We start from the raw sequence: 23,012 nt of genomic DNA on the forward strand, positions 1-23,012 counted from the left end.
GCACCAATCAGCTCCTCAGCCAAGGCCTTCCCTCTGTCTGGGACTGAGAACAGCCCCTCTCCAGCAAGGGGCCCCCTGAACATGCTTTCCCCAACTCAGACAACAACACAACAGGACAGCTTTGTTCTGGGGACATTTTGGCTTGGGGGCCCAGGGGTAGGGCCTCATAGAGGAGCCTCCAGCCCCAGGGCCCCAGCGGCTGCCCTATTTGGAACACCCTGCAGCCCTCTACCAGCCAAATATTTGCCTCCTCTCTCCACTCTTCTTGTCTCTCTCTCTCTCTTTTAAACAATGATAGAACCCTCTGTTGGTTGGTTTCCCCTCGACCCCATCCTGCATCACCCCTTTTCCGTGGTCCCGCCACCATCCTCTCCATCCGAAACTCCCCTTCCTCCCGCGGCAGCGTGACTCCCCCTACCTTTGAGCGGGACTCTAGGGGCTGGGAGAAGAGTCCAGGTCCTGGAGATCGATCCTAGGACTTCCCAAAAAAAGTGCTCGGCCAGGGGAGACTGGACCCCCCCTCCCTCCCCCCTCTCCTTTCGTCCCTCCCACGTCCCCTTGAGCCCTCCCACATTCCGCCTTCTCCTTCGATTCCTCCCTGGCCAGTTCCCTCCTCCTCTTTTGGTCCTCCCCTCCCCCGTGGAGCTGGCCGCGGCCGCTCCACCTCCCCCCACCCCCCACCGCCGACCCTCCCCGGCCTGCTCAATGAAGCTTTCTTTTCCCGCGGGTTGGAGGCCGGGCAGCTGCGGTCAGGGAGCTAAACAAGCGAGAGGCCACGGGGCCGCAAACCGGCCCGGGCGGTGGCCCCTGCTCAGCTCCCGGCTCCGGGAAGTCTTCCAGTCCCCAGCCCCCAGCCCTTCCCCCACGTCCCGGGCTCCGCGGAGTGTAAACAGCTGTACTCCAACCGGGCTAGGGGCGGGTCCGGTCGGAAGAACTGAGGCGATGAAAACCCGCATAGTCCCTCCGGTGCCCCAGGGTGCCCACTGGCATTTTCGGGATGACGTCACGGCCTTCACTCTGATGTCACGTTGAGCATATGACGTCCTACACAGCCCATAAGCCCAGGCGCCAGAGCCTTCTGACCGAAACCTCGAGGTTTCTCGGGATGGAGCCACTTGTGCGCGTCCCAGGGCTGTGGGAAGGGGTCTGAAGGTGGTGCACCGCACAACTTATCTCGGGACTCCCTCCCCTTTCTTTTTGCTGCTCTTCTTGCTCCCCCTTCGCAGTCCGCGGGGGCCGGGGGAGGGGCGGGAACGCCTCCGGTGGCCCGGCCCCGCCCCCGCCCCGCCCCTAGCCCGCAGGGCCAGGAAGCGCGGAAGGAACCGCCGGGGGCCATGGACGGAGCCGTGATGGAAGGGCCGCTCTTTTTGCAAAGTCAGCGTTTCGGTACCAAGGTAGTCGGGGGCAGGGGTTGCGGAACCCCATCAGACTTAGGAGTGGACTGTAGAGCCCAGAGGGAGGAGGGGGAGGCAGCGGGTTGGAGCGCGGGCCGGGAGCTGGAGAGCCCTATGACGTTCCCGCGAAGTTGATTTCACACTCGGGAGAAGGTCCGCTGGCCTCAGGGTATGCCCTCTCTGGTCCTGGGGAGACGGAGCTGCATCCTTATCGGGAAACTTCGCCCCCTGTCGGGAAGCTGCAGACCCGAAGTCGGCCCGAGTCGGTCTCTCCTTTCCCGTCGGGGCCCTGACCACCGGTGCTCGCCCGCTCCCTCCCCAGTGTCTCTCTCTCTTCCCAGAGATGGAGGAAGACCTGGGCGGTACTCTATCCTGCCAGTCCCCACGGCGTAGCGCGGCTCGAGTTCTTTGACCACAAGGGGTCGAGCTCTGGAGGGGGCCGAGGGGGCTCGCGCCGCCTGGACTGCAAGGTGATTCGTCTGGCAGAGTGTGTGAGCGTGGTCCCTGTGTCAGTGGAAAGCCCCCCGGAGCCTGGCGCAGCAGCTTTCCGCCTGGACACCGCGCAGCGCTCCCACCTGTTGGCGGCGGACGCGCCGTCCAGCGCTGCGTGGGTGCAGACATTGTGCCGAAATGCCTTTCCGGTGAGCGGGCCCGGGCTGCCCTAGAGAGGCTGGGGCGAAACGCACTGGGCCCTAGAGGAGATGCGGGGTTGGGCGGTTACAGCAGTAGAGCGCCTAGGCTGGCTCGGACCCTGGGAACAGCGGTGAGGGAATTGCAGGGTCCTGATACTCTCTGTTCTTACCCCAGAAAGGCAGCTGGGCTCTGGCGCCTGCGGAGAACCCACCCAAGCTTTCTGCCCTGGAGATGCTGGAGAACTCGCTGTATAGCCCCACCTGGGAAGGTAGATGCCTGAGACGCCTGGGCAGGGGTGGGGTGGAAAGGAAGGGTGTCCTTGGGAAGGGAGTGATAAAGAAAGGTCAGGGACCCCTGGGGAAGTAGGTAGCTCCTGAAGCTGGTTTCCAAGTGACTGTTTGGACAACCTGTCGCCACCTCCCCAGCGTCCTAACCCACCAGTCCTGCCAATCTAATTGTGTATTCCTTCCAGGATCCCAGTTCTGGGTGACAGTGCAGAGGACGGAAGCCGCTGAGCGCTGTGGCCTGCAGGGCTCCTATGTGCTGAGGGTGGAGGCCGAGAGGCTGACTCTCCTGACCATGGGGCCTCAGAGTCAGATACTGGAGCCGCTCCTTTTCTGGCCTTACACTCTGTTGCGACGATATGGCCGGGACAAGGTGCGGGGGCTGTCAGGGAGCACCGACTTTCTGGGTTGGCTGTGGGGTGAGTGGGGGGCAGGACTGGAAGGCAGGAAGCTCTGTCCTCTGGATAATGGTTCCTTGCTTAGCCCATGACCCCACCTCCCTCCCCAGGTAGTCTTTTCTTTGTAGAAGCTCTATACTAGGGCAGGCCCTGTGACTCATCTCCTTTCATGGCTCCTGGTAACATGTTTTCCTCCACATCTTCTTCAGGTCATGTTCTCTTTTGAGGCTGGTCGCCGCTGCCCTTCAGGCCCTGGAACCTTCACCTTCCAGACCGCACAGGGGAATGACATCTTTCAGGCAGTTGAGACTGCTATTCACCGGCAGAAGGTCCAGGGAAAGGATGGGCAAGGGCAGGATAGTCTCAAAGCTGATTCCCATGAAGGAGAAGTGGCAGAGGGGAAGTTGGCATCCCTGCCTGGCCCTCAGGAGCTCCTGGGCAGCCCTCCCACCGTGTATGCTGAACCCTTAGACTCCTTGCGCATTCCTCCAGGCCCTTCCCTGGATTCCCTATACTCAGACCCCCTGGACAGCACCCCTGCTCGGGCAGGGGAGGGAGTACAGTTCAAGAAACCTCTTTATTGCGACTTGTACGAGCATGTGCAGCAGCAGTTGCTGAAGGCCAAACTGATGGACCCCAAAGAGGACCCCATCTATGATGAACCCGAGGGCCTGGCGCCGGCTGCTCCCCGGGGCCTTTATGATCTGCCTCAGGAGCCCAAGGATGCATGGTGGTGCCAGGCTCGGATGAAGGAGGAGGGCTACGAGCTCCCCTACAACCCTGCCACTGATGACTACGCTGTGCCACCGCCCCGGAGCACAAAGCCCCTCCCGGCTCCCAAGCCCCGGGGCTTGGCCTTCCCTGAACCTGGAGCTGTAGCTGGTGGTGGCAGCAAAGGCCACAGCTCAGACACTGTCCTGTACAGCCAGGTCCAGAAGAGCAGAGCCTCAGGAAGCTGGGACTGTGAGCTGTCTGGAACAGGGGCTGACAGGACAGGGGTCAAGTCAGAGGGCTCCACATGACAGGTGGGGCCAGGCTGGGGTTGCTGATAGGACCACCACGGGAAGGTGGCACTGGGGATCAAAGAAACCTATTAGAATCTGCAGGGACCAGAAGGCTGGAGGATCCTGTGTAAGCCAGCCAGGGGACTGGAGGGATCAGGGGAGTCAAGGGGAGGATGAGCAATCTCAAGAGGTCCTGGAAGTGGGACAGATGGCAGGGGTGAGGGATGGGACCTGGGAGAGACCAGCACCCCCAAGTTATCCTCCCCAAAGGAATGGACAGCTGCTGGACTAGGTCTGTGAAAAGGGGTGCTTGGTCTGAGTTGGTGCAGTTAGAGGGGCCTGCATGGAGGCTCTAGGGTGATGCTGGACTGTGCCCGGATCCTCACCCCTGCATTGTTCTTTGCCAGAGACCTAGATTTTAAGAAGTTTTTTCTCATTAAAGTCAGCTTGGGTTTAAGAGGTCTACGTGTGTGAATAGTCACAGAGGGGCATGGTGGCAGGGTGTGCTGGGTGGGTGTGGAGGGGGTCAGAATGTACCAGGGGCCAAAGAAGGAAGAAGGGGTCCCAGGGAGGTGAGTTGAGCAGTGTGGAGGGTGAGAGCCTGGGTGGTCTAGTCAGGCCCACTTGGGCTAGAGCCTGTTTCTGGGACGCTGGGCGAGTTGTATAACATCTCTAACCCTCAGTTTCTCTCAATGCCCCTCTGTAAAATGGGAAACCCAACAACAGACTCTACTTCACAGGGTTGTTTGTGTGAAAGGAGTTAAGTTTCTCAAGTACTTAGTGCAGTCTGAAGCACAGATTAAGCATTTTATAAACAGTGGTTATTCCATGGATGGGGAGGGTCAACAGAAAGGTGGACATGCATGGGGAGAGGAGAATAGGAAGGGAATAGCTCTTTTTCACACCATCTTTCCCTCCTATTCTCAGCTATATGACACCACCTGCCCCAACACACAAAAATACACACACACGCGCTCATATACATATGCACACATATGCACACACTTTACCTATAAGTACTCAAGCACCAACCACTTTTCTCTTTGAAGGTTGAAGGGAACTGCTATGTGGTGGGTGTAGTGGGAAGAGCATAGGCTTCAGAATGAGGCTTAAATTTCAATTGTACTTATTTTTCACGAGCTCTGAAAACCTTGTCCTTGCCTCCTGAGCTCCAGTTTCCTGAAGTTGACCTGACCTCATCTACTTGCTCACAGGGAACTACGAGGAGAAATTCGGGGTTGGGAATGCTCCTAACAATGGTGGAGACTTACTGGGTATTTAATCTTCATCTGTGTTAAAGGTATCAAATGATCCAAAAGAAAATGAACTCCTGCTTGGAGAAGGAAAAAGTTCAGGTGTGTCTCTTCTGGGCCTGAGTGGTGGGGCGGGGGCAGTGGCAGCACTGAAGACAAAGGAGGGGAAGGCTCTGTTTCCCAGTCACCTGGAGATCACGGAGGCTCAAGTGGACAGAAAGCAAGTCTGACTACAGAAAGCCATTCACTGTATGAGCCTTCGTATGGCTGTGGTTGAGCAGGGCAGGGTGGCTCTGGTGCTGGGAACTCAGGGTCCCCAGGAATACTCCTCCTCATTCTTCTCCCCCGCTTCCTCCTCAGAAGGCCAGAAGAAGGCTTCTGAGGAAGACTTGCTGGCTGCTGGCATCTGGGGGGCTCTGCCAGGGGTTGGAGTCATAGGCAGGGGGGCCACTGTGGCTCGAACTCTGTTTGTCTGTAACTGCCCAGCCTGCAAAGAAAGCAAGCAGACTTCTCTGAAGCCCAGACCACAGTTCCTGATCTCCCATCCTGTTCCCTGTTGGGCCTCATATCCTAATTCCTTCCCATGCTCCATCCCTTGAGTGACAGCCTCAAGCCCTAGGGCAGTTGAGTCCCCTGGGCTCCTCTCCACAGTGCCCATCTCCTGGCTGAGGGTCCCTCCTCTGTTAGCTTGCCTACCAGCTAACTCACATAACTCACAGTGGGTTCTGCTCCCATCTCTAGACTGACTATAGTTTGGAAAGCTCTTTCTCTTGTAACTTCAGCTAAGGCAAAGGAGGAGTTTCTAAAGTCTCTGTTACTGAGAAACGAGGAAAAGATAATTAGGGGCAAAGGGAAATATTATAGAATATGAATTTCAGAAGAATAACTCCACCCTCAATTCCTTTTCTCTCTTTAACCTTCATTGCTAAAGCCCTCAATCTAGTTAACTAACCTTGGTCAGCCTCCTTTTCCTCATCTGTAAAACGAGCATTAATACTTACCTTGCAGGGACGCTGTGAGGATTAAATGAGAAAGACACATGTGAAAGCACTTGTCACAAAACCTGGTAAATGGCTGGTATTCAGTAAATGCTAATTTCCTTCCCTTTGGACATTTCTTTTTCCACCGTCCATTTAGCCTTTTCTTTAAACAGAAGCTGTGGTCTCAGTGCTGTCAGTTTGCTTAGTGGGACAATGGTCTGTTAAATGACTAATGAGTTATCATAAGTGCTACAGTTAAGATACCTAAACATTACCATATGTAAACACCCAGTGCCAGGCAGAAAAGCGTCCCTATCGGGCAGGGCAGGGGTTCTAATTTCCTTTGTCTAGGGCAAAGCGCTGTTCTCTTTCTTCTCCTGTTGGCTTGGTTCTCCCCTCCACCAGGGGAGATCCAGGGAGGAGGGCTACTCCCTTGGTTGCAGGGAGTGGGGAGTTGGGGACAGGGAAGGAGGGCTCTCTGGGATTCTGGGCATCGTGGGGAGGAAGGGTAGTAGGGAGGGAGCCGTACCTTTCTCAGGGCCTGGCTCTCCCAGCTTGGGTGGAGCCGGCCCTGAGGCTTGATGAAGGTGCTGCTCAGGTGTGAGTACAGATGGCTCCAAGCCTGCAAGGGGTTGTAAGAGGGCTCTAGTTCCAGGCTGTCCAGCAAGCCCTGAGGAAGAGAGAAGAACAGCCTTACCCAGGGAACTTGAAGTCACAGAACACAAGATTGAGGCAGAGACCTTGGAGTGTGAGAAGCTGGAGGATGTGTGAAGACCCAGTGCTTCACTGAAGACTGAAATAGATGTGGGTCCCATTGGGTGTCCTGGCTCCCAGATCTGCGTGCTTGTGATGATGTACAGTTCCTGCAAGAGTGCAACCTTGAATAGTTAGGGACAGGATGTACTCTGGCCCCAAGAAGTGAGTCATGGGATCCTGAGAGGAGTTGGAGTGCTGTGAGGGTTATAAGGGAGCCAGTGAGCATGGCTGTGATCGAGGCAGTGTCCCAGGCCTGGGGGTGCTCCCAGTCTGCTCGGTGAGTACACTGAGTTCTCTGCCTGGCTTGCGAGGTGAGCACAGCCTGAGGACACACAAGCGCAGCATTCCTGAGCAGTCAGGTTTTCCGGCCACAACATCCTGTGCCAGGAACCACTGGCCCTGAAGTGAGACGCTGAGCGAGCCACGGCCACTCGTGCCCACCTCTCTCTGTATGCCCATGGCCGCCAAGGCAAGAACACAATCCCAGGCTCTGTCCTCTCTGCACGTAAGCCAGAGATCCAGCAGTGATGTGGTTCCAGTTCTCCCTGCCCAGAGCCCCTCCTTCTGCCCTCAGCCCAGGGCAGGCAGAGGAAATCCAGAATCCAGGTCCAAGGAAGAGAGGGGGAGGAGGGGGAGGAGCGGGAGACGGGGGAGAAAATAGCCAGCAGCACAGTTCCCTCTGTTGCCTGGGAGTCTCATTTTGAAGCCCTTCCTATCCTGGGGGCCTGCATTGGCTGTCTTTTCCTCAACAAACATAGATGCTCACAAACAGGTACACACCTCTGCACACACACAATGCAGAGAAAGACCGGTGGGAACACAACATCACACAGACACACATCACATTACTGACCTTCTGCCACCTTCTTGGCAAAACCACTTCTCCCTCTGCACCCCAGTCCTTTCCCCCACAGGCTCACCCTCTCCCTCATCCCTTTCTCCGACCCCCAACTCTTCTTTCCCTCTGTCTATCCCATGAGATCTGAGCTCCACTTGCCTCCACAATCTTAAGGCTGTCATCAGGTGGGTCCTCAGGCAGCAGCGGGAAGGGGCTGGGCAGCATCAGTTCCCGTGTGGCCACTGCCTTCACCAGCAGAGTGGGGGAGCGTGATGGCACAATCACATAGAAGGTGCTGGCAGGCTGCCTCAGGCTGTGTCCTCCGCTCAGGGGCTCCCCTTTGGCCAACAGCAGCCATTCTCTTTTCTGAAACAAGGACATATGTAAATGCTGGTTCACCTTCAGTCTTTGGCATGTTTTAAAGATCAATCCCCATCAAGACTCTACCAAGTTCCTCTGGAGGTGTCAGGGAGGCCCAAACCATTTTACTCTGGCCTGAGAGAGAGGGACTTCCTGGCTGAGTTGCTAGTGCCCCAAGGTACTGCTCTTCCTCCCAGCTTGGAGTTGTACACAGAAGGGTTAACGATGCAGAGACAAGTTAAGAGATGCCCTTTAACCTGAAGTAGATGTTCTCTCCAGAGATGGCTAACATATTACTCAATGGTAAATGCAGAATTTTAAGAATTTTAATTCTTTTTTTTTAAAAAGATTTTATTTATTTAATAGATCACAAATAGGCAGAGCAGCAGGCAGAGAGAGAGGGGGAAGCAGGCTCCCCGCTGAGCAGAGAGCCCAATGCGGGCCTTGATCCCAGGACCCTGAGACCATGACCTGAGTCTGAGCTGAAGGCAGAGGCTCAACCCACTGGGCCACCCAGGCAGGCACCCCAGGTGTGCTCTTTTAAATCAGGCATAGGAATAAGGCAATTTGCTGTGGTAGTGCTTTGAGGGAAACCACCAAACTCCATGAAATGTGGAGTCAGGATTGTTACAATCATCTGTAAATTGTGCCTCTTGCTGGAGGTGATCATCACTTACACCTGGCACAAACATAACAGCCTCCCTGCTACAGAAGATGAAAGAAAGCACACTAGCTCTACCCCACTCTTAACTTACAAAAAAAGTTGGAAAAAATAATATGAGAGGAAAGGCAGACAGAGGAAAAAAGATCTTCGGGGATAAAGGAACATTAGTGTCTTGTGGAAGACAAGTGGAAAGTGACACAGAGAAGCACACTAAAAGCCTTGCTGTAGCATTAATGTTATACCCCAGGGGCAATGTGCTGGGTGGAGGTGGTGTGGAAGATTCTAGACATTTAAAAGCAGTGTCGTCATTTTGTGCAGCACAGAACTCTGAGGAGGTCTGGTAGGCTGGGCAGATGGTAGGTACCTTCCGAAGTGTATCCTTCCTTAACACTTTGCTTATACTTGGTAATGTGCTGTCTTCTTGAAGAGCAGATCCAAAACAAGATGGGAAGTCTACTTGATCCTTCTCAAATCCATTCAATTGTAAATAGATGATGTAGAAATCACAGTTTGTTTATGTGTGTGTTGGGGTGGGTGGGGGGATTTGCCCCTGTTCTGAGGACATGGCCTCTTTAAGCCTGGAAGGGATGTTCTCTGGAAGGGATAAGTAGCAAGTGGCAGGTCACTCCATTTCAACTGGCTCAAGTAACTTCTTTTTTTAAAAATTATTTTTATTAACACATAATGTATTATTTGCCCCAGGGGTACAGGTCTGTGAATCATCAGGCTTACACATTTTCAACTGGTTCAAATAACTTCTGACGTGGACCAGGCTTGGATTATTACAGTTATTCAATATTCTATTTTTATGCTGGTTTATCCATTGTTTGCAAATTAGTTTATCTATTAAGAATGTATTGATTCTTTTTATTTTTTATGTTTTCTGACTTTATATCTTTTTTATGTTTCATGACTGTTTATGTCCCAAGCACTAGGCATGAGTATATAGAAATTTATTAGATGTGTTCCTTGCCTCTTGAGATCTTATAATATAGTAAAGGAAAAGTTCGTAAATTAATGTTAGTCCAGTATTTAGGATGACCAACTGTTCTGGTTTGCCTATTTCTAGTACTGAAAGTCCTACATCCCAGGAAACCTCCGGTCATGGGCAAACAGGGGTGATCAGTCACCCTTCTAAGACTTCACAGAGCATAGAATATCTTGGCACAGTGGCAAGTCCCCTGGGGCTAAAAATATGGGAATAGGCATTTTTTTGGTCTTTTTTTTTTTTTTAAAGCAATGTGACATTCCTTACACCTCAGTGTTATGGAATAAGTTCATGACTGCTATATTGTGGGGTTACTAAGAAACTTTGAATGTTGCACACAGAAAAATTATGATCCCTAGAATTTGAGCATCTAGGTTTTGAGACAATAGCTAAGTTTCTATTAGAGAAATAGTATGCAGAATTGAAAGAAAACTCTCAGAAGTAACTCCTGATGTGTGGAAAATCAGAAGACTGGCAAGAGATCAAGTTGAAAGGATTTTACAGAATGCTAAAGAACATCTGGGCTGATTCTCATTTACAGAGAGGTTAGCAGAAGGCTCTGGAAGTAAAAGAGGCAAATGCACTTGTTAGAGTTTGATAAAAATATTAATTTATCTGTAATTCCTAGGAGCATTTGGGGAAAGGGAGAGATGGGGAAGTTGAACTTTAAGGCCCTTATTTTGGACTCTGAATTTCTAACCCCTTCTTGGATAGCATAATGGCACTAGAGATCTGAAGCACACGATCCAAGCTTGAATATATTACCCAGGTCACGGGTTGACTTGTAGGTACAGGCAGTTGTACCTATGATGGAAATGGTTAGTTGCCAGAGCAGGTATGCGAGGCTGAGAAAAGACATAGGGATGTCACAGAGGACTAGCTTTTGGGGTCCTCAATGTGAACAATGCTAAATGATGGTAGATGACAGGATATGCTTTTGCTCATCTATTTTTTTAAGATTTTATTTTTAAATAATCTCTACACCCAACATGGGGCTTAACTCTAAACCCTGAGATCAAGAGTCACATGCTGTACTGACTGAGCCAGCCAGATGCCCCTTTGCTAATTCTAAAATAAGGAGAATGATTAGATGCTGAATTTACCAGAAAGCCGTAAAAATGTGTCTGTATTTGTTGTGTTTGTTACAGAAGATGCTAGGGAGCTTAGATTTTATTTTTATTTTTTTAAAGATTTTATTTTTATTTATATGACAGACAGAGATCACAAGTAGGCAGAGAGGCAGGCAGAGAGAGAGGGGGAAACAGGCTCCCCGCTGAGCAGAGAGCCCGATTCGGGGCTCGATCCCAGGACCCTGGGATCATGACCTGAGCCAAAGGCAGAGGCCCTAACCCACTGAGCTCCCCAGGCTCCCCGGGAGCTTAGATTTTAGAAGGTGGGAACTGATTCTGTTTAGAACAGGTATGCACAGGGACAGAGTTTATGGGCATACCATGCTCCAAGCTCATTCTCCCCCATCTCTGCCTTAACTTTTGATTTCTAAAGCTGTGAAAGAAGGTGTGGTAACCACTGTTGGTTGACTGGCCACTACTTTCCTGCCCCTCTCCCTTCTCTCTGCACATTTTTCAGTCTTTCAGTGATTGGTGTGGGGTGACATGTGACCTAGATTTAAATAATGAGACATAAGCAGAAGTTGCTGTGTGAGACTTCTGGAAAAGCTTTGTAATATGCTGGCAGGGTTTTTGCCTCTTGACTGTACTCCTTTTTCCTAGGACAGGACTTGATCTTAAGGCACAATAGCCACATGAGGATCAGGCATAGGATGAAGCACATTTGCTATGGATGCTGCAGTAGAAAAATGCAAAGATCCTGGGTCTTTGATGGTATCAGTCTCAGAATTGTTTGTCTCCACACTTCTTGTTATATCAGAAAAATAAATGTTTAAAATTACTCAAGTTAGAATTGGATTGGCTTTCTATTAGTTGCATCCAAAGGAATCCCTTACAGATAGCAAAGGAAAAGAAGAGGATATAGCTAATTGGGAGACAGCAGTAGAAAGGACAAGTTTAATGGCACCGGTATAGGCCTTGCTAGGATGGATGGGAATTTATTATAGCAGGTAAAATCTTTAATCTCACCAAACTGACATTTCCTTGGTATGTCATCAATATGATGTCCTGGGACCAAATTCAGCAATTAGTTTTTGGGAAGTCAAAAGTTATACATGGATTTTTGACTGCATGGGAGGTTAGTACCCCTAACCCCCTATGTTGTTCAGGGACCAACTTTATATATCACAACCACATGGGACTTATCCCAGGAATGCAAGGTTGTTTAATACCCCAAAATTAAACAAGTAATATACCATGTTTCTAGAATAAAGGGCAAAGACTACATAATCATCTCAATAGATGCAGAAAAAGCATTTGATAAAATCCAAAACCCTTTCATAAACAAATTAGAAGCAAAGTGGAATTTAACTTGACAAAGGGCTCTATAACATCATAAGTAGTGATGAAAGACCAGATGCTTTGCCCCTGAGGTCAGGAACAAGACAAAAATGCCTGCTTTTGCTACTTCTATTCAACATGTACTGGAGGTGTACTGAAGATAAGAGGCCTCTTTCCCACATTTTCTGGACTATTAGGACTCTAGGATTCTGAGTATGAGCCAGAGAGAGACACTAAAAAATATTGAGTATGTTGGGGCGCCTGGGTGGCTCAGTGGGTTAAAGCCTCTGTCTTCAGCTCAGGTCATGATACCAAGGTCCCGGGATCGAGCCCCACATCGGGCTCTCTGCTCGGTGGGGAGCCTGCTTCCTCCTCTCTCTCTCTGCCTGCCTCTCTGCCTACTTGTGATCTCTGTCAAATAAATAAATAAAATAAACAAATAAATAAAATCTTTTAAAAAATTTAAAAAAATATTGAGTATGTCAACATCCTAGTTCTTGGGGATTAATATTTTCTAAAATTAGGTTAGAAAAAATATAATAATATGACATTTTTCATATCAGAATACCCTTTATTACTGCTGTGAAGGTCAAGATAGATGTGAGAACCAGGTACATGGGTGGGTAAAAGACAAAAAAGATGAATGGGTGCAGGCTGTGATGGGGAAAGAAATAGCTTCCTAGTGAAGATATTTAAGCAGAATCTGGAAATAATGGATAGATATTTGTCAGATAAAGGCATACTGGCATACTGTTCCCTAAGAGTATGAAAAAAAAAGTATGGAGGTATGGGGAAGTTTGGCATATTTGGGGGACATTTAGCAATTTATTAGTGTGCATGGAGTAAAGGATGCAAGGGGCATGGTAAAAATTGAAGCAAGAGAAACAGACAAGGCTGGGTCACAAGAAGCTCATGGATCCCATACTAGCCTGCTGTCTATTCTAGCATCTGTCTGTTTCCCATGCAGCTCAACACTCTAACTTCATTCTAATTTTTTTTTTTTTATGGCTTCTGACCTGCTATCACCCCACTCTCAGCTTGGATTTTTATACTTGACTCTTCGCCTAATGTAACCAAGGACTTTCCATTTCCCCACCCATTTACAGCCCAACCAGGTCATTGCCTATCTAGTTAGACTCCTGCTGGACACATCCTGGCTTGAACTCTGTCACTTCTGTGGCCAATTAGGACAGACATGGCCTGTAAAGCTCTGTAATGTTTCTCCAGAGACTCTGACATTTTAAGTAGGAAACTGAAAGACCTAGGTGGTATTTTCATTTCTTTTTCTAGTTCATACAGACATGACTTTGTAAGAGAAATGAGGATGTGGAAAGTGAGTCATTAGCTGCATAACTGAGACTACACAGTAGGATTTGGTAATTGAAATTATGTTTTCCTGGTGGTGGATAGATTCATCTCATAAATACTTAGGAAAGTTAATTATATATATTCTCTACCACATTCCAAAAAGCAGTTATGCCAGTTTAGAAAAATGCAACAATCCAAAAAAGATAAAATACACAAGGGATTGGGCAAAAGAAAAATAGGGTAGGGCAAAAAAAGAGCCAAGATTAGGTAAGCTCAGAGAAATGCAAACCACCCACTTTTGCTAAAAGGGAGCTCCACAGCTTTTCCTGATAAAAGTGTTTGGGAAGTTATCTTATGGGTCCTTACTGAGTAGTAAATGTACTTCAGAGAACTCCTGCAATCAATATAATGAATTTCATGTGGCTATAGAGTGGTTAAGAGTTTGGGTCCTAGAGTCAACAATTTCTGGATTCCATCCTGGCTCTACCAGCTGTGTAATCTTGGAAAACTAATTAACCTCTCTGGGCCTCAATTTCTTCATTTGTAAAATAGAGATAATGATTCCTACTTTAATAGATAGTTATGGAGATTATATAATTTAATATTTGTGAAGTCTCTAGAACTGATTCAGGCACACACTAGGCAAGTACTGAAATTTTTAACAAAAACATATTGAATAATTATAAGATAATTTTTACTAAATTTTGTGAAATTAGAAGTAATTTATAATTCTTAGATATAGATCTATGAAAGTTCCAGATAATGAAATAAAAACACATTTTTTCTTCTGTGGTCTGGATTGATCTAAGAGTGAAATTTATGGGAATGGATGGATGGCAGACATCTTTCAGGAAGGGCCTGGGAATGGGTTTATCAAGAGCCTTGCTTATCTGATGAAGTGATATTCTTCTGAGGAAAAGGAAGTAAAATACTCAAATTAAACAAAATCACCTACAAGGAGGATGGAAAGATGTAATAGTCAATTCTCATGTAAGAAAATCAGGGGATGGAATAACACATAAGGCTGAAGTTGACTAAGATTTAGAGAACATGTAAAGTGTAATTAGAAAAGTTACCCAACATTTATAGTTGATGAGGATGGGTGGGCTGGCACTAATGACTAGAATTTAATTATGGCAGTGTGGACTTTGCTTGGAAGAACTACTCTAAAATAAGGGGCAGAGGAAGAGACAGCATTGAAGGAACTGACCTATGCCTATAATTGTAAGAAAACCCAGGAACCTGAAAATGAAAACTTGGTGGAGCCAGCCAACTGGCTGAGAGTAAACCAGAAAATGTATTACAGGCTGCCTAGCCAAATAAGAGATGAAAAGTGGGGGAATAAATGAACATTTAATAAATACCTCCTTCTGCATCCATGTGGGATGGAAAGGCCAGAAGCACGCTTGTTCTTTTGCCTAGAACAACTAGAGAAGCTGGAATATACAGAAACCATTTGTCTGAAGGCATGAGGATGTGCTAAGACAATGAAAATGAGAGGTAGCTAAGTTTCTGGAGAGGAAAGAATCCAGAGAGATGAGGAAATTACTGCAACTGCTTTTACCTTGAGGGCACATGTTGATTCTGAGTTGGAGGGAGAGCAGCTGGTAGCTGAGAATCTAGGATTTGCATATGCTGAGGCACTTGCAAGGGAAGAGAAAAACCAGCAGATCTTTTGGTGGAGACCAGTCAGGGGTGGGTGGGTGCTCAAATCAATTTTTCTCTCAGCACATTTACCAAATATGGAGGCTACATGGAGCAAGAGGCAAAAACATCCAAGAGAAAGCCTTTAGAAGCAGAGTATTTTAACAGACATGGTATGGAGTGATTACAGTTGGAATTGTCCAAGGGAAAGGGATGCACATAATAGATCAGATTTCATTGGAAAATCCTGGAAGGCCAGGAGCAAACCAGGGTTAGACTGAGCCTTAGTAGGATCACAGTCCAGCCTGGACTCAGTACAGCTTCTTAACAGAATAGGAGGATTTGTCACCACTCTATCTGCATAGCACAGGTCAGGATGGACCCTCTCTGGAGGTATACCAACTGGAGCCTCCGCAATTTATTCAGACACACTGAGCATCTTTCATTAGAATATTACCAGGTGCACCAAAAGACAGGCCCACATGTCTGAAAATCAGAAGAAAAAAGAGAGCTAAAACAAAGCCACAGGTGATCCGGGTATTGGGATCAGCATACAAGAACTTCAAAATAGCTGTGATTAGTATGCTCAAGAAAATAGGTGAAAAAAGATACTTTGGGTGGCTCAGTTGGTTAAAGAGTCTGCCTTCGGCTCAGGCCAAGATCCTAGGGTCCTGGGGTTGAGTCCTGCATTGGGCTTCCTGCTCAGCAGGGAGTCTGCTTCTTCCTCTGCCTCCTGCTCTCCCCGCTTGTGCTCTCTCTCTCTGACAAATAAATAAATAAAATCTTTAAAAAAATAGGTGAAATATGAAGAATATCTCCAGAGATTTAGAATCTATTTTAAAAAAGAAACAAATGTAAATCATAGAACTGTTAACCAACCACTACATGCAAATCATATGCCAGGCAAAAGCTAGGTGCTTTAAACATGCAATATTATTTAGCAAACTTAAAAACTATATGACATATATCTTATTGTCCCTATACAATATGTGACAGGGACAAGAGTTACTAATATGTGTCTGTCGTGCACCTTCTCCCTTTTTTCCATTCTCCCCCACTCTACTTCTACTCACAAAAGGAGAAGGCTTGTGAATTCTATGCCTGGATGTTTTAAACAGGAAGAAACAGACAGGACCTGAGGGGGAGGCAGCCCCTCTGGGCTAAGCCAATCTATAGAATATGTATATAGCTGAGAGAGGGAGGAAGAAGGTAGAGGAACAGGGACTGGTGATGTAGACAGTTTTATTTTTTTAAGTGTGTGTGTATGTGTGTGTCTGAGACAGAGAGAGAGAAAGAGAGAGAGAGAGAGAGAGAAAGGCTCTTGGAATAGCCCCTGGTTAGATATAACTGAGGAGTGAAGGACGAATATTTGAGAAATGTCATTGTGGGCTATGAACTATTTCCTCTTTGGTGTTCTTTGAAAGCACAAATAAATTTTAAAATTACTTTTTGGCCTCTGGATAGTGCTTCTTTGTATACCATTTATGCAGAGATTAGCCAAATGGGGCCACTAGGTTTGTTAAGGTTTCAAATAAATGAATATACTACTGTTGCATGGAGAGGTTAAGTATGTTGCCTGAATTTACACAGGTGGGGAAATAACGAAACTGTCAGGAACCTAGGGTCATCTGATTCTGATGAAGTCCATGCTTTTCATGGACAATACAGACTACATCTTACCTCAATAGATTAGAAGGCTGCCTTGCCTTGACTTCTCAAAAAGAGAGGAGAGTTTCTACTCTGACCTAACTTTGACTAAGGCTCAGAAATTAGTTGGTAAAATGGGAATGTGGTAGAAATGCCAGGAAAAGGCCATCCTGTTATCTTGGAGTCAGGTAGTCAGACTTATATCACAGACTTTAACCCAAATCATAAGACTATATATTTGAAAAGCTAATAGAAATATGCTTTTCCCTAAAAAGAAAATAGAGCACACAAAGGTCTAATGATAAATAAAGGGATTCAGAAAGACCTCATTGCAGAAGTACCATCTGAGTTGAGTTTTTCAAGTTGGAGTAGGGTTTGAACATATAGTGAGAGAGGAGAAGGAACAACATGAACAAAGTTTCAAAGGTGTGGCAATTTAAAGCTTATATATTAATTTGGCTGGACTCTATGGTACACAAAAGGGGATGATGGGAGATAGACTAGAGTTTGAAAACTGGCTAAGGAATACAGACTTCAAAGTATAATCAATAGTAAGCCACAAAATATCTTTAAGCTGAACAGTGGCAGGGCCAGTGTTGTGTTTCAAGAAGATTAATCTTGTGGCAGTATATAAAATGGACTGGGAAGGGAAACACTAAAGGCACTGAGACAAGAGATTGTTGCAACATTACAGGGAAGAGGTAAACAGACTCCAAACCAGGATAGTGATGATAAGAATGGAGAGGAGAGACACATGCAGCAGATGCTATGGGGAGAGAACAGGCAAGGCTTACGTTGCTGGGTATTGGCACTTCCAAAAAACATGTGGCAGTCAGGGGGAGTGTTTCAAGAAGATTAACGTGGTCTAATAAACAGGGCAAATTAGAGGAGGGAGAGACTGGAGGTAGGGAAACTAGTTAGGAGTTTACACAAGTTTACAGCCTTGGTGAGAATAAACAGTGGGAACAGGAAGGAAAAGACAGTTACAACTCATGAGAAGAAAACTGATATGACTTAGTGATGAAGTGTGTGTAAAGGAAAAGAAGCCTACAGGTCATGAGGTTTCAAGCCTGGGTGAGCAGACAGTGGCGGTGCTGCTATTAACAGAAAGACAGAAGTTAGAATGAGAAGTTAGCTAGAGGGGAAATGTCACAGTAAGAAACAGAAGATGAGAGTTACACAGGGAGCTGAGGACATCAGATTTTAAAAGAACATATGAAAAAGGTGTAAGAAAGACTAGAAAACCAAGGAGTTAGTGAAGTGCTGAAAACTTGTAATATAGGATCAGAGAGGTTCAAACTCTAAATAAGGTCTGGTCACAGAGTAGGTACTGGAAAAAGGTTTATTGTTGAATGCATCAGAAGAGGCTTGTGGGGCATTCTCCCCTCTATAAGTAGGTTCAAATTCTGACTTGGCCACTTCAGTAGCTATGTGACTTTTGGTAAGTCACTTGATCTCTATAGACTTTGGTCTTCTACATGTGTAAAAATGGGGACAACCATCCCTATCACACAGAATTATTGTGAGGATTGAGTGAGATAAATTATACAAAACACTTGGTTAAGTGACTAGCCCCTAGTAAGTACTCCAAAAAAAAGGGTAATCTATTAGTGATGGGTCAACCACACACTTGTGAATTTCCATGATAGAGGAGTGATAAGTAAGAGTCTCTCTGGCCTGTAGAATGGTACCTGGCATATAGTGCTCAACAAATATTTGTTGAAGGAATAAATGAATAAATAAATAAACAAATAAACATTAGATCTTCAAATGCCAAATTCAGAGGCAGGAAGAGTCTGATTTATATATGTAAAGCCATTTTTTATTTATATATGTAAAGCATATTTATATATGTAAGTCAGGAGGGACTAAACTATTCCTTCCCATCCTTATTATTATTATTTTTAGATTTTATTTATTTATTTGACAGAGAGATAGAGATTACAAGTAAGCAGATGGAGGGAGGGGGAGAAGCAGGCTCCCTGCTGAGCAAGGAGCCGATGTGGGGCTCCATTCCACCACCCTGAGACCACGACCTGAGCCGAAGGCAGAGGCTTAACCCGCTGAGCCACCCAGGTGCCCCCCTCCTTTTTTTTTAATGGCTACATAATATTTCATTACTTGGCCAAATTATTGTTCCCATAACCTTTCCCTTATTTTGATTTAATCATTTCTCTATTTAGGACATTTAGGTTGTTTGAACTTTTTTACCACTGTAAATAACACTGGGATAAGCACGCTGGTCTATATATCTCTGTTCCTTTTGCTCATTGTTTTCCTGTGCTACCTACATTCCCAACAACCGAATTAAAGTTTTGAAGTAGCTATCACTTTCCAGAAAATTTACACTCCTTCCAGCAGGGTACTGAAATGCAAATGCCTGTTTAAAATATCATGTATTTTAAGAATGTAGGGAAGCCACTTGAGGGAAATTCCTCTCGAGTGATGCAGCATCTCTGAGATCCTGAGGAATGGGGTGGAGTAAAGAGTCAACTGAGCTGTTGGGCTCTGATGGTCAGGATGTGTCTGTTGTCTCTTCTCTGCTGAGGCAGGGGATGTGTGTTCTTCAGATAGGAAACAGGAACTCTGTGGGTGGGCCTAAAAGGGAGTGTGGGCTTTGAAACGGGAAAAAAGCCTGCATCTGATAGTGAAAGAGACATTGCTGTGCTGGTCTAATCATCCATATGCTACCAGGTCAAACTGTTTCTCTATTTCCACTCACAGTTAGACCTGTCCTAGATTATATTTGCAGTTGTTTTATTTTGCTTTCTAAGTGTTTCATGCTCTTTTCTAAGTGTTTCTAAGCTCTTTTATTTTTTTCCATTTCAGGAAATGGGCATCCACTAAGATAATCAAATCAGAAACCAAGCAGTTATTTGATAACTTCTTCTTCCTCACTCCCTACATCCAATCCTTCACCAAGTTCTGACACTCTCACTAAAATGTCTTTTTAAAAATGATTTTATTCATTTATTTGACAGAATGAGAGAGAGAGCATAGGAGCAGGGGAGGGAGCAGAGGGGGAGGAGAAAGGGAGGGAGGAGAAGAGGGGGAGGGAGTGGGAAGTGGAAAGAATTTCAAGAAGACTGCCCACTGAGCAGGGAGCCCGAGGCAGGACTCCATGTGGGGCTCATCTCACAACCCTGAGATCACAAACTGAGCTGATGCCAAGGGTCCAATGCTTAACCAACCGAGCCACCCAGGCGCCCCTAAGATATTTCTTTAATTGGTTTACTTTTCTTGACTTCCAGCATTCTAGTTCAAGCCACCATCATCTCTTGCCCAGACTACAGCAATGCTCTCCCACCTCATTTTCTTGTTCCCATTCTTGCTTCTGCCAGTTCATTTCCGATGCTTGGTGTAAGTAATCTTTTAAAAAACTCAAATCATCTCTCATGATTTCTTTCTGTACTTAAAATCCAAGGTCCTGAACTTGACCTACAAAGCTTTGCATGATTTGATCCCTCCTCACTTCTCCAGCCTACCTTTTGGCTTTCTCTCCCTCGCTTTCTTTATTTCAGTCACAATGGCCTTTCCATTCTTGATTCTTCTCTCTTTCCAGCCTTGGGGTCTTCACACATGCCTTTCCCAGGCATACTCTTTCTGCCACCCTTCACTTGGCTAATTTCTATTCCCATAAACTGGTGGGTCTCAGTTTAAATGTTCCTTTCACAAAGAGGCTTTCTGGCAGCAGCCTCTTCTTTTCCTTCATAAACTTCTCACAATTATTTATATTTATAAATTACATTTTATAATTATTTAATTTATATATATAAACTTCTGAATTATAATTATATATTCTATGCTTATTATATATATAAATATATATATATATAAAATTCTATCTCTTTTTATTACAGAGTAAGTTTCTTGAGGCCATGGATAATGTCTATCATGTTACCATTGAATATCTACAGCTTAGCAAGATGTCTGGCACAGTCTAGGTGTTCTTCATTTAAATAAACCATAATGTCTAGCCCAGAGTTAGAGAAGTCTTAAAATACAGTTACGTATGGAAAATACCGTTTCCACTTAAATGTACAAAATTAGGGATTTTCTTTTTTCTTAAGTTATTTTATTTTATTTATTTATTCATGAGAGACAGAGAGAGAGGCAGAGGGAGAAGCAGGCTCCCAGCTGAGCAGGGAGCCCTATGTGGGACTCGATCCCTGGACCCTGGGATCATGACCTGAGCCAAAGGCAGACGCTTAACCATCTGAGCCACCCAGGCATCCAAAATTAGGGATTTTCAAGCTTAGTGTCATATAACTGAGTTCGGGAAGTATTCTCTATTGCATGAAACCAACAAAGGCAAGTCATATTTAATCTGCGTTTCAGAATATTTCCAGTTTTTTCCTGTCCTCTTAAGAACTGGGACAGGTTTGGGAGCAGGGCAGGATTACTTTTCTGTGGTACTTTTCTGTGGTTGGTGCCTTAACACTCTTCTTCTTCCTCATGTGGGGACATGGATACTCACCAGCAGGCTGTGACACAAGGCATGGAAGTGCTGCTGATTTGTCTCCAGCTCATCCCAGTCCAGCTGCCAACAACTTGTGGGTCTGAGGATGAAGGGCAGTCCATATGTCAATGACTCGCAGATCCCACTGGAATTTAGAGCCCTGGCAAGAGACAATGGCCGTGAAAGTCTCCTCAGTGATAATGTACAACCTTGACACCAGATCAGCTTAAATTCAGCTTATATCTAAGACTCTACTGTGAAATCCCTTGGGTTAGGGCCTGTGAATTAATCACCTTAGCATGGCCAGCACCTAGCAAGGTATCTGGCACATAGCAGATTCTCAAAGCCTGTTAATCAGTGAAGGAAGCACCATCATGAAAAGCAATCTGATGGACGTTTCTTCTCTTGATCTTATTTAATTCCAAGTGACTTTTCTGGGGATACTCCCAGAACACCCCTGCTATAATAACCATGTAACATGATAGTATGCTAACCATCTGCATCCCAGTCCTGGCTCTCTTGCGGCAAGTGCTGAGAGAAGATGCATTTAAGAAGAGGATGAGGGGCACCTGGGTAGCTCAGTTGGTTAGTCGTCTGCCTTCAGCTCGGGTCATGATCCCAGGGTCTTGGGATGGAGCCCTGTGTCAGGCTCCCAGCTCAGTGGGAAAACTGGTTCTCCCTCTCCCTCTGTCTGCTGCTTTGCCTACTTGTGCTCTCTATCTTTCTGTCAAATAAATAAATAAAATCTTAAAAAAAAAAAGGGATGAATTGGGGTGCCTGGGTGGCTCAGTCAGTTAGGTGTTGACTCTTGATTTTGGCTCAGATCATGAACTCAGGTTCATGAGATTGAGCCCTGCATTGGACTCTGCACTGGGCATGCAGCCTGCTTAAGATTCACTCTCTCCCTCTGTTTCCCTCCCCCCCACCCCTTCCTCCTGTTTGCTCTTGCTCTCTTAAAAAAAGAAAAGAAAGGAAAAGAAAAGAAATTTAAGAAAGTTCCCCAAGCAGCATCTGCAGTCACAAACTGGACAAGCTTACCTAGATACTTGAGCACAGACATGGTGATAGGAACTAGGAAGCAGTAAAAATGGTCTTTGCCATCATTGCTAATTCTACCCAAGAACTAGTTCCTCTGGAAGCAGAAATTCTAGTACTTAGAGAAATGGCAAGGCAGGAGTAGATCCTATCTAACCCCTTGTTCCTTGAAGGTCAGACCTCTCTCCTGATGCCTAAACACAGTAAGGTATTCAATACGCAGTTGCTGAATGGATAAACACGGCTGATCTTGTTTTTCTTGGTGTTCAGAGACTTTCTGGATTCACAATCCTCATCCAGGCTTTAGAATATCCTACTGAGGCATATCTTCTACCATCTGGCCGTTAGTCTCCACATGCTGGGCAGCCTGAGCTTGCTCTTTCACTCCTATAACTATAGTTTCTGCTTTGGAACTGACTCCCACCTGCCTGACACTTGGAGATGCCCTCTACCTCTGGACTTCCTAGCTGGAACCGGTAAGAATAGGCATTTGCATGGGTGGGGGAAGTTCTCTTGTCCCATACTTGATCACCCGGAGCTTGTAACGAGAGGCTGACGACTGGGAGGCCATCTGGTAGAGTGTGCTGAAGTCTCCTTTGGGGTCATCCATTCTCAAGGAGCCATCAGCTGTACCAGGGAGCAGGGATGGGCTGAGGAGTCGCTCTTGGAGATCACATTTCAGGCACACTACAATAAAAATGGCATTGGGGGAGGGACAGTTTGTCACAAGTTACCTCAGGCTATGTGATTAAGACACAACATCTGCTACCCATTCCACATTCACCAGGCAAGTAAGGCTTGGGAGGAGGCAGGGGAGTAGAAACAGGAAAGTATGACTGGTTTGGAAAGGCAGAGCAGGTCTGGACCTACAGAGTTGCTCAATACGATAGTTAACTTATTTTCTGTGTCTGATACGGTTCTTACTTGTTTTACTTCTGGCCTGGCTGAGCAGTTGCCTC

At 46.4% G+C, this 23,012-nt stretch overlaps 2 protein-coding genes across 3 annotated transcripts in view; one reads left to right on the plus strand and one right to left on the minus strand.

Annotated features, from left to right (window-relative positions):
- The first annotated feature begins 1,307 nt into the window (after positions 1-1,307).
- Positions 1,308-4,168, plus strand: DOK1 (docking protein 1). 2 transcript variants are annotated; one of them, XM_080812778.1, is made up of 5 exons: positions 1,308-1,394; positions 1,736-2,035; positions 2,202-2,295; positions 2,500-2,684; positions 2,919-4,168. In XM_080812778.1, exons 1-5 carry the CDS (start codon positions 1,335-1,337, stop codon positions 3,729-3,731), a joined length of 1,452 nt encoding a protein of 483 aa, XP_080668904.1. In that variant the 5' UTR covers positions 1,308-1,334; the 3' UTR covers positions 3,732-4,168. The 2 variants fall into 2 exon arrangements, with proteins under 2 accessions (XP_080668904.1, XP_080668903.1); XM_080812777.1 differs by having other exon boundaries at positions 1,736-1,864.
- Positions 4,169-5,273: 1,105 nt separating this feature from the next.
- Positions 5,274-23,012, minus strand: part of M1AP (meiosis 1 associated protein) — a gene marked incomplete at both ends in the record, with an annotated part of 75,150 nt that continues 57,411 nt past the window's right edge. Inside the window, 6 exons of the mRNA XM_080813641.1 lie at positions 5,274-5,453; positions 5,968-5,979; positions 6,476-6,616; positions 7,700-7,906; positions 21,037-21,178; positions 22,578-22,740. Of these exons, the coding sequence (XP_080669767.1) occupies positions 5,274-5,453; positions 5,968-5,979; positions 6,476-6,616; positions 7,700-7,906; positions 21,037-21,178; positions 22,578-22,740 (845 nt within the window). The remainder of the gene's footprint in view (positions 5,454-5,967; positions 5,980-6,475; positions 6,617-7,699; positions 7,907-21,036; positions 21,179-22,577; positions 22,741-23,012) is intronic.

The sequence above is a fragment of the Martes martes genome, assembly GCF_963455335.1.
Source record: "Martes martes genome assembly, chromosome: 9".
NCBI lineage: Eukaryota > Metazoa > Chordata > Mammalia > Carnivora > Mustelidae > Martes > Martes martes.